Below are 14,901 nucleotides of genomic sequence, written 5' to 3' on the forward strand. Positions count from 1 at the left end.
CACTTTAAAGGCTATCCAGAGTACTTTTGGAGCTCTAGAAATGCATTCTAAGTGGCGCTATAAAATCTGTATCTGTTCGGTCATCCTAGGGTAACTTGAGTGTTTTCGAAATTACAAGGGCTTTAGTTTTATTTTCCAGAAAATTTTAGAAAAATTGCATCTGATTTCTCTCCCCGAAAATTGAATTGAATCCGAAAATTTCAGGTTTCCTTTTTTCCTACGAAAAATAGCCTAACTAGGGGAGTGAAATGTGAAAAAATAAACTAAAGAAAATCGTAGTGCGTTTATTAGATAAGGTTCGAAATTGTACATGAATGGAACGGTTATTTAGAAATTTTTAGCCGTCCTCAAGTAATAAAAAATTCTAGGCAATATCTCCTTCTCCGAACAGATATTTTGCAAAAAAACACGGTCATTGGGTGCCCCTGCTAATTGATGGTACCGGAACTTGAAACCTGGTAGCCTAAGTATCAGGTGTTTCTGGGAAAATCTTTCTCCTCAGGCTAACCCCCAAGGAAGGCCTAGTAACGTGGTTGTAAGATGTACACAAGAAGGAATATAAGCCAGCTAAAAAATTTAAAATAGATTATGAGATATGAAGGATTAAATCTTGATGCCAAATGAGCGTCCAAAATATCCCCTTATCTGAAGAACAGAAAAATTCTAACGCTTTCTCAAGGTAGTGTTGTCAATGACGTCATCTTTGGCAAATGACGTCATGGTAACCTACACCTCTAGCGTGCGATTCTAAAAAAAGCAACTTGCTTGCAATCAGCCACTATTTTTTTACCCACGTAGCGTCTAGTGAGCTAAAAAGCTCGTTCAAAATGAGTACGTGCACACTTAAAATAGCCTTAAAATATAGAGAATTAAAAATATATTATATTTATGTATAAAACAAGTAGATTTTTCATAAAAAAACCCAACTAAAATGTACATCTGGAAATGTCACTATATAAGGATTAAAAGGACTAAAAATTACTGTGAGTAAGAATGGGATAGATAAAAGCTGATTCTAATATACAAGATAAAAAATGGAATTAAAGTGATTTATTCTTAATTGACTTTGCAAACTTGGATAGGTTTCCTTTCCTTACATCGGGTTCAAGTGAGTTCCAGATTTTAGTGGCTTGGGAAGTGAAAGAGTTCCTCATCCAGTAGACATTTAACAATTTTTCCTCGAGCCAGAATGGGCTCTGAGTCAATAGCATGGGCTACTGACTCAGAGGCCACGAGGGCGAGAGGAATAATTGTTTTAGTAAAATCCAACTAGTTGGTCAAAAATAGCGAGACAAAACAACTTTAGCTAGTTAAAGCTAGACTTAAATCCTTTTTTGCTGCAAAAAAGCCGGCGCTTTTCGCTACTAGTGGGCTATAACATATTACCTAGTAGTAGCTCAATTAATCAGAACGCAGCATTGTTAATAGACCACTAGTTGGATTTTACTAATGTAAGATACATTGGCCTCGAACAAGGCACAAAAAAGTCTGAACAGTTTAAATATGAGACATAATTGAGAAGAAAATGTTGTTCGGTTTCACTTTTTTACCCAGGCTTTCTGTTAAAAATTTCCCTTTGTGACGTCTGACGAGTTTTTTTATGTTTGGCTCTTTTACGGCTCTGGTAAAACGCATAACTGGTGTTATGGATGGTCTACCGAAGCGGAAGGCAAGCTACTATTTCACGACCATTTAGAAGAAGAGAAGCTAGCTCGATTGGCATGTGGATCGCGTCTTTCCCGCTCGCTCGCGCACTGTCTCGCTCGCGGGTTTTCTAAACAAGGATTAAAGTGCCCTTGTGCTGACTGCAAGTATCGCAGCTCCAGAAGAGTCTGTGCGCGCAAAAGAAATTTGACAACTGTTTATGACATCACTAAAATTTATCTTGACAGAAGAAAAGAGGAGTTTGGCGAGATATTTGTGACTGATTTTATATGCAATCAAAGCATTCTCCTTTCAGTCTCTTCTAAAGCATTTTCTTGTTGGTAATTAAGATCTTATTATGCTTTCTCCTCAAGAGAAACTTTTTTGTTTTTGTTGGCTAAAAATTGTACATTTTTTTTTGTGCAGATTCCGACGACTTTTTGATGGAGGCGCAAATGTATTATATGTACAGTTATGAGAAGCTGTTGGCAACTTTAAACCAACAAAATGCTATCACACATTCATAGCCCCCAAAAAACAAGCTACAATGATTTATAACCCGCGTTTAGAGCGACAGTGGCTGGAAGAGGATAACAAAATACGACAAGAGGAACTATGAGAATAATCTCAAAAGAATCTCACCGATCTAGAATGGTCGGCAAGTTTAAAAGAACACAATTTTAAAAAAAAGTTACAAAGGCTGAAGGTATTGGAAGAAGATATCAAACGAAGGCACAGAAGTGTTGTTCGCGAGTTGAACGGACAGAAAGAAAAACATCTTAAAATAAAAACCCACTACACGTCACTGACGGGGAAGCTTGGGAGAAGACCCAGGAGCTGGTAGAGAAAGAACAGGAACTAGATCAAACCAAACAGGAGCTCGATTTGGGCACAGCCTTGGTAGGAGTATTTATCAATATCTGTCATATTATTACCGGGGATACTATGATCTGCTGAGTCATTTCCAGTGATCTGGCAGGCCATCATCTGGAGGAGCGACTATCATAAAGATTGATAAAAGATTGATAGTAACGAGATGACACCAATTCACGAAAACGTGATTGCAATGCTGCCTCAGCGTTATAGAGTTTTTCACAGGGAGGCATAGTGTCATTGAAAACGTCTTCGGAAAGAGTCATGGACATCAACAAAATACCTGCCGCTAAAAAGGAAACTGATTCCGGAAGAAAACTCTGATAGCGCGGAGAATTTATAACATCATCTCTCCCATGACAGCTTACCTAAGGCCTTCCTCCCGAGGCCAGCCAACATTTGCCCCGTCGTTCAAGTTTCCCACAGTGATGTGCAAGCCGGACCTGGCGACCACCCACCATTTCCCGCCATTTGTAGCCCCGAGTGGGTTACTAAAGAAAACAGGAGCTGGCCAAGCAACTCTGACAACAAAGATTGAGCGTTTAACCATTGTTAGAGTCACCAAATCAGCCATAGTTAACATCGCCTCCCTCGACAAGATGTTTGAATCTCAGGTGATGAAAAGTAAGGAGGAATACGAGAGAGAAAGTAAAGAACCAAAATGGGAAGATTGTCAGAACAATTAATTGTTCTTCCGAGTGCCTTCTCTCCTTAGCGAACAACTGTCAACCTGTAGTCTGCGAGGGTAAAAAGGAAGTTTTATCTATTTAAAAGAAGACAGGCCAACCGGAGTTAAAACACCTAAGGACCTGGTGAGTTTATTCAGAAATTACAGATACTCTTCTGAGTTTTATTTGAGGTTTCCATAGATCCCTCATTCTGCATACGGATAGCCTTTTTATAAAGTCTTTGTGACCAAAAAAGGGCGGGTTCTAGCCCTTAGCCCCTAAAATGCTGCCTTATCGGACTGAAAAAGGGTTTAATCAGCGTGGCAAATTTAACAGGCTGCGACTACAGTTGCAGAAAACCAGCTCTCTTATCATCGTTTTTTTTTAAAGATGACGTTTTAAATAATGTTATATATTTTTTCTTTGCAGAAAAGCAAACTTAACAGATTTATCTCATTCCTGGCTGCGACGCCATTCCTGCTGCAGACTCAAAACCTGAGGAATAAAACACCCATCTGTTTTATTTCATATATTATCTTTTTGTTCCAGTCTAAAAGGACAAAAAAGCAACAAAATGAAAGATAAAACAACTAAAAAAAAAAATACAAAAAACAGAAATTAAAAACTAGAAAGAAAAAACAACAAAACAAAACAAAACTTGAAGAAAAATGAAATTTTAATAAGCTTTCTCTTTATTTGGCTTTATCTGTTGCCAAATGTAGGTTTTTTCGGCAGTTCGGCCGTATTTAAATAAACTTTTGCCAGAACGGGCTCTAAAGTGCTGTTGCGCCCAGGATGGACAACAAGCAGTGAAGTGACCTGCAAGGATCCAGATTCTGTGATGGACAGATAACTGATCATACCAGAAGGACGAGAGATTTTGGTAAGGCCACAAATTTCTGCGAACGGTTCGTTGTCATAAGAGTAGATTTGTAAATAATCTGCTTAGGAGTCGGTTGGAGAGAGGGAGAAATTAAATCGGGCACAAATCATAATTAGGGTCCTTTATCAGGCACGCGATAAGAGTGGGCAATTATAGGGTTATAAGACGTTCAGTCGACTAAACCATGGACTAAAGCCTTTCGCAGTTTCCACAATTTCTCAGTGACGGTGGGTGGAAAAATCCAGTCGTTCGAAGGCCGATTAGCGCTTAACCTAGGGTTGAATTTAACCCCGGTTTCTTTTTCTTCTGTTCAAAAGCATTTTCTTGGATAATTTTCTATGTTATTTTTAAGAGCACCCAATCATCAACTTGCTGACAGAAAGAATTAAACTGAATTTACTTTTTAAGCTTTCATATCTGAATTCAAATTTCGCACTATCCACGGGTTATCTAACCCAGCTTTGAACAACCCGGCCCTTCGGCCCTGCTGGGCCCAGTTGTTCGAAGGCCGATTAGCGCTTAACCCAGGGTTAAATTTAACCCGGGTTTCTTTTCCTTTTGTTCAAAAGCATTTTCTCGGATAATTTTCCCTATCATTTTTAAGAACATCCAATCATCAACTTGTTGACAAAAAGAATTAAACTGAGTTTGCTTTTTAGGCTTTCATATCTGAATTCAAATTTTGCACTAAACCGGGGTTATCTTATCCCAGCTTTGAACAACCCGGCCCTGGGCGTTAAAATACCGTAAAATTCCGAAAATAAGCCCCGCGGCTTATATTTTTTAAAGGCCCTTTTTTGGAGGGGCTTATGTACGGAGAGAAATTTGCGTTAAAAATCGATTGGACTAACCTTATTCTTGGTAAGAAATTTACCGTTTTTCTTTGTTTTACTTTGTATTTGAGAGCAATTTCCAAGTACAAGGCCCGGGGGGGTTATATCTGGAGGGGCGATTTAACGGAGGGTTTTTTGCGTTACGAGTTTGGGGTGCTTATATTTGAAGAGGCTTATACATGGAGGGGGATGGAGGGGCTTATGCTTATGGTAGTTCTGCTTGGGAGAGTAGGGACTGGGACTTCAAAGTGTCCAAAATGGCGGATTTTTTCAAGAAGGTCATTTCATGGCGAAGCTCTAACACTGATTGAAAACATCCATTGAAAACTTCTTTCGAACTTCTCCAATTTTTTGCAGAATCCACGAGCTATAAGTTGCATAAAACTTTACGAGATGGTGAGTTTTTCTTCGTTGACAAACTTGTGCGTGCAGCAAAATCTGCGAGTGCGGGATAGCGGAAAATTAAGCTTAATTGAGTGTTAGAAAAAGACGACGCATATAAGCAAATATATGCAAATGAGCATGAGCTACTTTTCTGCAATTCCCTGCCTTGAGTTCCGGGCTTGAGTGGAGGAAATTTCCCAGCATGAACTGTTTGCAAGGAAAACTGGGAAAAGCTAGCGCTGACTGTGTAATGCAGGCAAGCAGCATTCTCAGCATTCAGCTGAGAATCCAGGCTTTCGTTACTTTTAGGGAATCTTAAAAGTAACGAAAGCCAGAATTCATGCATTTTATGAATCATAGTAGACTGCTAGTGGGATTGATTGATTTTTTCACATCAGTAATGTTTGATGGGTAGATGTGGGGGTCTTCAAGGAGGTAGAATTCACATGGAAAAAATTCTTAGTGTGACGCTGCTTCCTCAGGCATTACCTCTCACAGATAAGTTTGCTTCTGACTGCTATGTGTGTTAATTAAAGAGCTTTTTGGTATTTTCCTAAAGTCCATCTTTTTTATACTGGAGCCATTTACCTATGACTTGGTGCTTTCCCCACCGAGGGATTCAAGAGTTGTGTCTGCTCAGCACCTTGGTGATTTAAAGCTCATTGTACCTGCTGGATTTGTATGTGAACGTGCCATTTGTTTTCCATTCACCACCAAAATAATGCTAAACATGCTTTGCTATGTGCATTTCAGTACAGTCAACTCTCTAGTAATCGACTACCCATGGTTCACAACAAAGTCGTCACTTATAGGAGGTTATCATCTATGGGGAAAAAAAAGAAGAATATCTCAAATTTTTGCCCCAAGAAGAGGTTGTGGTCATTTAAGAAATTTAAGTAGTGGTTGCTTACAAGAGGCTTTTTGAAGCAGTATTTGTACAAAGTGGTCGCTTATGGGAGGTGATTACTTACGAGAAATGGTTATGAGAGAAATGACTGTATGAAAGGACAATGAAACAAAATTAGAAAGAAAGAAATGGGAGTGTTTGTGATAAGATATTGGTAGCTGGTCACCTGTTCAGTTCCTAACTCCACCTGTCAGGGCTTAAATTGAGTGGCAATATTCACCTCCAGTTCTGCATGATTTTTCAAGACACCAATTTCCATTTTAATTTGCACGTTCAGGTGTGACTGAAGGTATGAGTATTAGGGTTAGTGTTAAAGTTAGAGTCTTCAGTCACACCTGTGCAGCTGCAATTTTAATCCTTGATTAGTGTGGGAGTTTTGTACTCCTGGTTATACCATTAATTTTTGTCCATAGCCACTGAAAAGATCTCGCTTATTTGATATTGCAGTCAAATTCAACATTTAAACAACGAGTAACAAGGAAGCTGATAAGTCATGCCTTGGGAGTGGTTGGTTGTACGGGTCTCATGTTTACCAGCTATTTCACTATCACTGGGGATGAAAAATTTTACAAATCTTTTATCATGCCTTCGGTTATGAGAGTTCTTGGTGCTGAACAAGCCCATACATTTGCTGTCTGGTTAGCCAGTAAAGGCTTGATTCCTGTTGATGTGGACGGAGACCCTGAAATACTGGTAAATTTAGTGAACAAAGTCTTTCAGTAGTTTTTTCAGAAAGTAATTTTTTTCTTGAAGACAGCTTTCACAAGAATAATCATTTTACAATATTTAGTTTTCATTTAAAAAGGACTTTGAATAATACAAGGGCTTCTCTTACAATGAATTTAAATCTTGATGTTAAGTGGTAAGATCTAAAGACATCAGTATACTCCTTTGTACCAGAATATTTTCAAGAAATGTTCATCTGAGATAATTTGATGCTATTCATAGACTATTTGTGATTATGATTGTTTTCATTTTCATGCTGGTATTGCAATACTGGATTATACAATATTATAATGTTACGGTGACCACTCCAGGAAAGCAAATGCCTCCTCTATCTCACTTATATTATTTTCTCTAAAATAAAGCAAACTGATAAATAATGATATCTTTAGCTTGTTTCTATTTTACTTAATTTTTGTGTACATGTTTTGAAAACATAATAAAAATCTTTTTTATCTTGTTTTGTCTTGTCTAGCAAACCAATGTTTTTGGTCTTCATTTTTGCAATCCCATTGGCTTAGCAGCGGGTTTTGACAAACACGGAGAAGCAGTTGACGGACTATTAAAAGCTGGATTTGGTTTTGTTGAAATAGGAAGTGTAACTCCATTGCCACAACCTGGGAATGACAAGCCAAGGGTCTTCAGACTTATGGAGGACAAAGCTGTGATTAATAGGTGAACAAGTGTTTGGACAAAAATTAGTTTTCAGAAATTTGTTTTACTTATAAGTATAACATTTGTGCTTCTTGCAATGGAGAATTGGTAGGTGAGTGGTTAACACCTCATTATTTTGGATCTGGAGGTGTGGGCTCCAGCTCTGAGGTCTGTTGCAGGGTTTGATGTTAGTGCTCACCCACTTGCTAATGCAAGTGTTAAAATTACAAGTAGCTCTGTGCCACAGAAACTGTAACATTAATGCTCCAGCCAGATGACTCAAACTCACATCTCAATAGGGTCAAGAATCTTAACTGACTGAATGCATATTAAACCAGCTGGCTATTTACCAGTATGAACATTGTCGATTTCAACTCAGGACTATGGGGAACAAATCCAGCCACTGATCAGGGTGGGGATTGACTTTGGCATGTCAGAATTTTTCCAGCACTCTAACTGCTAGGACACAGTGCCTCTATTAACTAGATCGGCTGCCATTCTTAAGCAGTTTAACCCATTTGCCCCTGAACAGTCCGTAACTGCCCATGCAGATCTATGTCCTTTCTACCGCTTGTGACGTCATCAGTTTTAACGGTCAAGGGCAACTTTGTCCCCTATATTGTGCAGAGTGAAGAGATCTTTCAAACCATACCAGAATGAGCACGATTCAGTCAAGGACACTGGAGAAAAAGGACAAAAACCATGAACATTGACCTAAAAATCTCCATGAAAATCTTGTTCCATTGCCCACCTACCTTTCCTTTCACCTAATCCTAAGATCCTAAAAGCTTCCTAAAAGCCTACTAAATGCCCAGCAAGGGAAAAAAAAATGAGGCAAGAAAAGCAAAAAAGAGGGGAGGAGAGAAAGCAAAAAACAAAAGTCAAGACTGCTGTGACACTTTTAAACCCAATCTTGAAATTTTGCTTTTGCGCATGCCCGAACTTTGCAAGCTAACAGTTTGCATCTGCATGAGAAGGCTGTGAAGTGTGCTACCTGTAAACGGTTTTGTGGTAAGTTTTAGCTCTTTATAGCACGAAAGTGACCAGGAAATCAATCAACTAGCTTCAAAACGCGTTCCTCGGCAAAATCTCCTAGAACAAATCGGTTAATACCCGGATATATACCCAGTCTTGATTTAAGTAACATTTTAGATGGATGTAGTGGCTGCTACCTTTGCAATTCGTAATTTTAAATTTTCTTAATTACCGTTTTAATTACAATATTTTAGAATTTTGATAATTATAAATGGAGTTTTTGTAGTATGCATGTTAGTGAGTTATCATTAGTAGTTTCTATTCTAACTCTTAGTAGATTCTAGTTTCGACTCTATATTAATTCGTTTTGTATTTTTAGATCGTATTTTAGAAAGTTAGGTGTCTTCTATTATCGGTGAGGAATCCCCTCTGCTAGATTTTTGCTTGACACGTTAATAAAGTCATTATTATTATCATTATGATCTGGTGGCATTGCTGACTCCCTGTCATACTATACACACAATAATATTGCATGGCTTTCCCCCCCCTCATTCTTACCATCAAGGTTTGATAGGTTGTGCAAGATTTGTTTCTCATGTGGAAACTTGCAAAGATGACCTTTGCAGATGACCTGGAGTGTGCTCTAAAGCACTAACCAATTACATGTTAAAACAAAATCTAAGACGCTTAAGGAGCATACACCATATCAGAAGGCCAAAACAGTTAGTATCAAACACCACAGCCCTTATGAAACTAAATAATAAACTATGAAACGATAACAATGTTGTCTTGTCTATTTGGTAGGTATGGTTTCAACAGCCATGGGCATCACACTGTTCAGACAAGACTGGAACAGCAGTTCCTTGTCAGGGGACATCCCCCTGGGATCCTTGGAATTAACCTTGGTAAAAACAAGACATCGGACAATGCTGTGGGAGATTATGTCAAAGGAGTCCAATGTTTCAGTGGTTTGGGGGATTATTTGGTGGTTAATGTTTCATCACCCAATACACCTGGACTGAGGTCATTGCAGGGCAGAGAGCAACTAGCAAACTTAATAGATAAGGTTAGGAGAAAAAAAATATACTAGTAAATTAGGAGATTAAGATCCCAGAAAATATGCTGCAGATCTGAAGTGATGGGAACAAAAATGAAATATCCATAGGAGAGACAACTGGTAAAAAATCGTTTTGGCCAAAAGTAAGTCCAAAATAACAGAAATGCATTATACTTTACCAGGGTTGTCAGAAAGTTTTGAAGTGGACGGTTTAGTTGTCAAAGTAAGCAGCCAGTCCAGGGATATTTTATTTAAAAAACGCCATCCACAAAGAAATGTCAAGCAGAGTAGCTGGCCGACACTAACCAAGTAGGTGGCAATTTTCGCTGGCAGCGGGCTACTTTTGACAACCCTGCTGTACATTTATGAATATATCGTTTCAATAACAATGGCTGTCGTGAAACTTGAAGTTTCACTTTGAAAAAGATTCCCTACTTCAATCCAGCCCTCCCTGCCAAGAAAAAAAACAAACCCTGCTAAAATTGTCTTGCCTCCAGCATTAACCCAAGTTGTGAATTTTACAGTTCTACGCCAACATAAGACGTGCAGATGTTGTGCATGTTATGTCCTAGTTGCAGATAAAAAATATTTTGATGCTGTAATGGAAATCATGCTGTGATGTTTATTCTCACTTAATGTCGCGAGTATTGCAGTCACAGCAGGTCAAGTATACCCCTCAAGATTCTATTAATAATTTCAAAAATGAATCTGTTAGTTGTTCTCGTAACTGGTGTCAAATTCACATTGGCATTCCTGCATGTGTAATGAGCAGTAAATATTTTATGAGAACTTCTCTGTATTTGGTCAGATTGAAAATCTTTAGGTGGATAACATTACTTTGAAGACATTTACATCCATTCAGGGAAACTGAGTTGGTGGAAATTCCATAACCGCCTCGTGCCTGTGAATTCACGGCTCATTATGCATGCAACAATGCAGAGATTGGAACTAAAATTTACAACTACCAACAGATTCAACTTTTGAATAATGAATTCATTAATGGCATCTTGGGGGGTACGCTTGACCTGGCTTGACTGTAAATTTTGCTAAAAATCATGAGCCAATTTTGTAAGTATTAAATTTTGTGATTTTTCCCAAATCGTGAAATCTAATACTCTCAAAATTAAATGAGAATAAGGTATATATAAATACTCCAGAGCCCAGTTGTTCGAAGGCGGATTAGCGCTTAACCTGGGGTTAATTTTAACCCGCGTTTCTTTTTCAGGTGTTCAAAATCATTTTCTCGGATAATTTTCTGTGCTATTTTTAGAGCTTCCAATCATCAACTTGTAGACAAAAAGAATTAAACTGAAATGCTTTCCAAGCTTTCAAATCTGAATTCAAATCTCACACTAACCCTGGGTTATCTTAACCCAGCTTTGAACAACTCAGCCCAGGTGAATACTCTAACCACTAAGCTACTGTGGCTTATGTTTGGGCCAAACTTGAGATATGCCCTGTGCTATGCAAGAGCCAGAATTTATCAAAATCAACTTTCAGTAGTGGTAATCATTGATTTCTTGGTGTCCAATTTCTTTCAGGTATTAGAAGCAAGGGATACTTTGCCTGTCAATATGCGCAATCCCTTGTTGGTGAAGATAGCTCCAGATTTGAGTGAAGATGATAAAGAAGACATTGCAGCTGTCGTCAGTAGAAATAAGGTTTGTTCTTAATTATCTCCTTTTTAAAAAGCATAGCAATCTTGGCTTATAAAGTATGCATTGCTCAACTTGCTATGGAAACACTCTGGGTAATATATTCTACTAAACCCAGGCAAATGTAGCCTCATGCAATCTGCTATTACTCAGCAGTTTTGACATGTCCCTCGCTGCTAAACGATCTACATAATAATCAAATACTTTGCTTTATTACATGTATATGGCTAATCCACGAACTCCAAAGACGAAGTTCATCCTCATGATGTTCTGATTGGCTACTGAATGGAATCTTGTCCGCTCGGGATTTCCCACATTTGTCCCACAAGAAAAAAAGGCCTCTTTTTGGCCATCACTTAAGCTTGTTTGGTCAAGATGGCTGGACATATCCTTCTTTTTTTTGCTTTTCTATTTACCTTGATTTCTTGTTCCATAAAAATGCCAAAAAAAAGAGACATGGACCATATCTAACCACCTTGACCAAATGCATATATATATTGGGCTTTGTTTACTTGTTTGGCTTGTTCACTTTACCTTAGAGTCATCAAGGTAGGGAATTTCTTAGAGTTCAGTCTTTGAATAAAAAAGATGTTTTTTAACTTTGTTCCATTCCCTGAACCTTCAGTAACCACCTATATATGTGGAACCACATCCCTTGTGCTACTTGGATGTCATCAGTTTTAATGCGATTCAGTCAAACAGGCTAGAAAAAAATGTCTAAGAACAACATGTAAAGTAACATGACACAAGATTCCAAAAAAAATCTTGTTGCACTACCACTTGCACTTTGGTTCATCTGAAACTACAAAAAAAATTTACAAGCTTGCTCAGCTTAGGATACCATCATAGAAAAATAAAGTGCAGACATTATTCAATCTGTCAAATGACAGATTCTTTGGTTGTTTTGGTATTAACATTTAATTAGGGTTTTTTATGGGACGTAATGAAGATTGATATTTTGAAGATGTCAAAATTTATTAAAGTTGGATTGCATTTGTTCATCAGGGTGGTGTAGATGGTATCATAGTTACCAACACAACTATCACCAGACCAGAGACTTTAAAAAGTACAAACAAGATGGAGACAGGTGGTTTGAGTGGAAAACCTTTGACAGAACTTTCAACAAGCACAGTTAGAGACATGTATAAACTTACTAATGGTAAGAGTTTTGACATTCATTATGCAAAACAGCTGCCCCTCGTAAATGTTTTTATTTTCTTGTGTGTAATGATGAACTTAATTTGAGAGTCTAGTCTTCTAGCTGGCCTGGCCTATTTGTCTTATCTGCAATAAAATTAACCATTGGTGCCTCAATTTGATGAGAGATTGCGCCCTCAAAGTTGTTTCTTATGTTTTTTCAACACTATCTACTCTCTATTTATTTCTGTCCGTAAAAATTTATTTTTTATCATTTTGTTCATCCCATGGTGTAACAATCAAATAAAACCTCTTTGGGCCAGAACATTATTTTGAATAGCACTATTTAAATCCTTGGATTTGGCATAAGAAAGATTTGGAATATTCTGTGATTTTTTACTCTAGCAACAGTTACTTTTAGGAGTCAAAGGGTTAATCAGGCGTTTAACCTTTTAAACCCCAAGATCCACATACAAATTCTCCAGACTGATCTCCATACATTTCTTTTAAGAATGGTTGAGAGAATTTGGTTTAAAATCAAAGCATTCTCCCTTTGGTAATCAATTTAGTAATTCTCATAACCTTTTACTCTTGATGATTTGCTGATGTTGTTAGGAGAAAATTGATGTTGGTGAACTCTTGGGACCTAAAGGGTTCAGGGATATGATTTGTTCCAGGTAAGGTTCCTATCATTGGTGTTGGAGGAATATCAACAGGTCAGGATGCTTACGACAAAATCAAGGCTGGAGCATCTTTAGTACAACTCTACACAGCCCTTGCTTATGAAGGACCTCCCATTGTAAAGAAAATCAAGAGGGAACTTGCTGAACTTTTGAAGTGAGAAAAACATAATTGTTAAGATAGACATATATATTCATTTAATAATGGGTGCGGTTCTGAGCAATTATTGAGGTCTCGTCGTCATCTCAAAGTCAATATCCACTCTTGTCAGACTACTGAAGGTTGTTTCATGGTAGATCTGTAATGCGCTTGTTTAAAAGAAATAGAGACAACAAAATGATCTATTGTCCTTCCTTCCAGATTAGAATGTTTTTCTGTTAAAATATATTGCTATATTTTTGTTTTAAAATCCTGTGTTGTTGCAAGAGGACAGTTTTTACCAGGACTCCATAAATTCTGTAGTCATTAGCTTAATTTTGGCTGTAGTTGTAGTTCTTGAGGCCACAGGGATGTTGACATTTTTTTTCAGAAATTGCCCTGTATTAAGTATTTTATACAGTTGGGGAGATAGCCTTCAAGCAGTTTTGTTAACCTTGCAGGGCTGTCACTAAGATTTCGAGTTGCTGAGTATATGCAATTAGTAGGCGGGGAATTTTACTGTAAAAACAGACGGAAAGTTCTTTTAGCTCTCTTTTCCTTTTGTTTCCTATAAAAACGGCTAGAGGTCATGCTCATAGTAGCCGGGCGAAATCTCCAGTCTCCCACACTCAGTGACAGCCCTGCCTTGGATGTCGTATTCAAATGAGAAAGTTTTAGTCTAGAATAGGGAAATGTAAATTAAATTTGTTGAACAGTTTACAGATAATATCTAGCTAGGTTTCAGGCCAGTTTCCACTGTTTTCAGAAAGTTTCAGAAGTTAAAATTTTACATCTTTTTTGTGGGATATGTGAAGCGGTCTCTCTCTAAGCTCTATAAACTCTCATCGGAAGTTGCAATATTTAAGAATTGTTTTCTATATCAAAGTCAGGAAAAACATTACCAGTTAACATAGAGTACTATTTGCCTGTAAATATAGGTTTTTGATGGTGAGCCAAGCACTAAAAACATAGAAATCAAGAGATCTGTCAATTTTTTCACACTGTTCTATTTGGATTGTTTTCTTCTACAGAAATGATGGTTTCAATGCAATAGGAGAAGCTGTTGGAATTGATCATGTTGGGAAGGACAGATAACCACTGTGGCAAACTCGAATGACTTCTGAACACTTCAAGAGGAGTTAATGCAAAAAAAGAACTTCTTTTGGATGACAATGAAGATATATCACATGAGCTTTAAGCTTTAACCTTCATGGTGCTTCATAGACTCAACGCACCTGAGTGAGCCGTTCATTATTAAAAAGGGGAGGAACGTGTTTATTCCTTGGCATATGAAAATGTTTTTTGATATTTAATATCCTTTGCGCATCTCTGTGTACATCTCATTGCAAGGTAAATCTCACAAAACAAAAAGAAAAATTGCCACTGAGAGACATTTCATAGAGATAAAAGATTGGAAATTTGGGGAAGCATGTAATTACTACCCAAATTTAGGTTGAGCACCCACTGCAGAGGTGATGATGCAGTTTTAAATGATTGTGGTTTACTAGGCAAGTGGGCAAAATTTAATGCAAAGTTGAAAGCTAGCAAGAATATTTAGGGAAAAATGCATGAAGTAGGTGAAATAAATACAATCAATATGAAATACCTTTGGCACTTGTTCTGTGTAATAAAAGTTACTGACAATGCCCATTATGTTGCATTGCATTTAGATTTTGTGACAGTCAGTCC

General features: G+C 37.7%; 1 protein-coding gene across 1 annotated transcript; it reads left to right on the forward strand.

Moving 5' to 3' along the window:
* The first annotated feature begins 5,162 nt into the window (after positions 1-5,162).
* LOC140926909 (dihydroorotate dehydrogenase (quinone), mitochondrial-like) lies at positions 5,163-14,865 on the forward strand. Its single transcript, XM_073376585.1, has 8 exons — positions 5,163-5,297; positions 6,640-6,885; positions 7,391-7,590; positions 9,349-9,610; positions 11,143-11,262; positions 12,262-12,415; positions 13,071-13,230; positions 14,244-14,865. The coding sequence occupies exons 1-8, from the start codon at positions 5,295-5,297 to the stop codon at positions 14,305-14,307; spliced, it is 1,209 nt and encodes a 402-aa protein (XP_073232686.1). The 5' UTR covers positions 5,163-5,294; the 3' UTR covers positions 14,308-14,865.
* Positions 14,866-14,901: the final 36 nt, after the last annotated feature.

This window comes from Porites lutea, chromosome 2, assembly GCF_958299795.1.
Source record: "Porites lutea chromosome 2, jaPorLute2.1, whole genome shotgun sequence".
Classification (NCBI taxonomy): Eukaryota; Metazoa; Cnidaria; class Anthozoa; order Scleractinia; family Poritidae; genus Porites; species Porites lutea.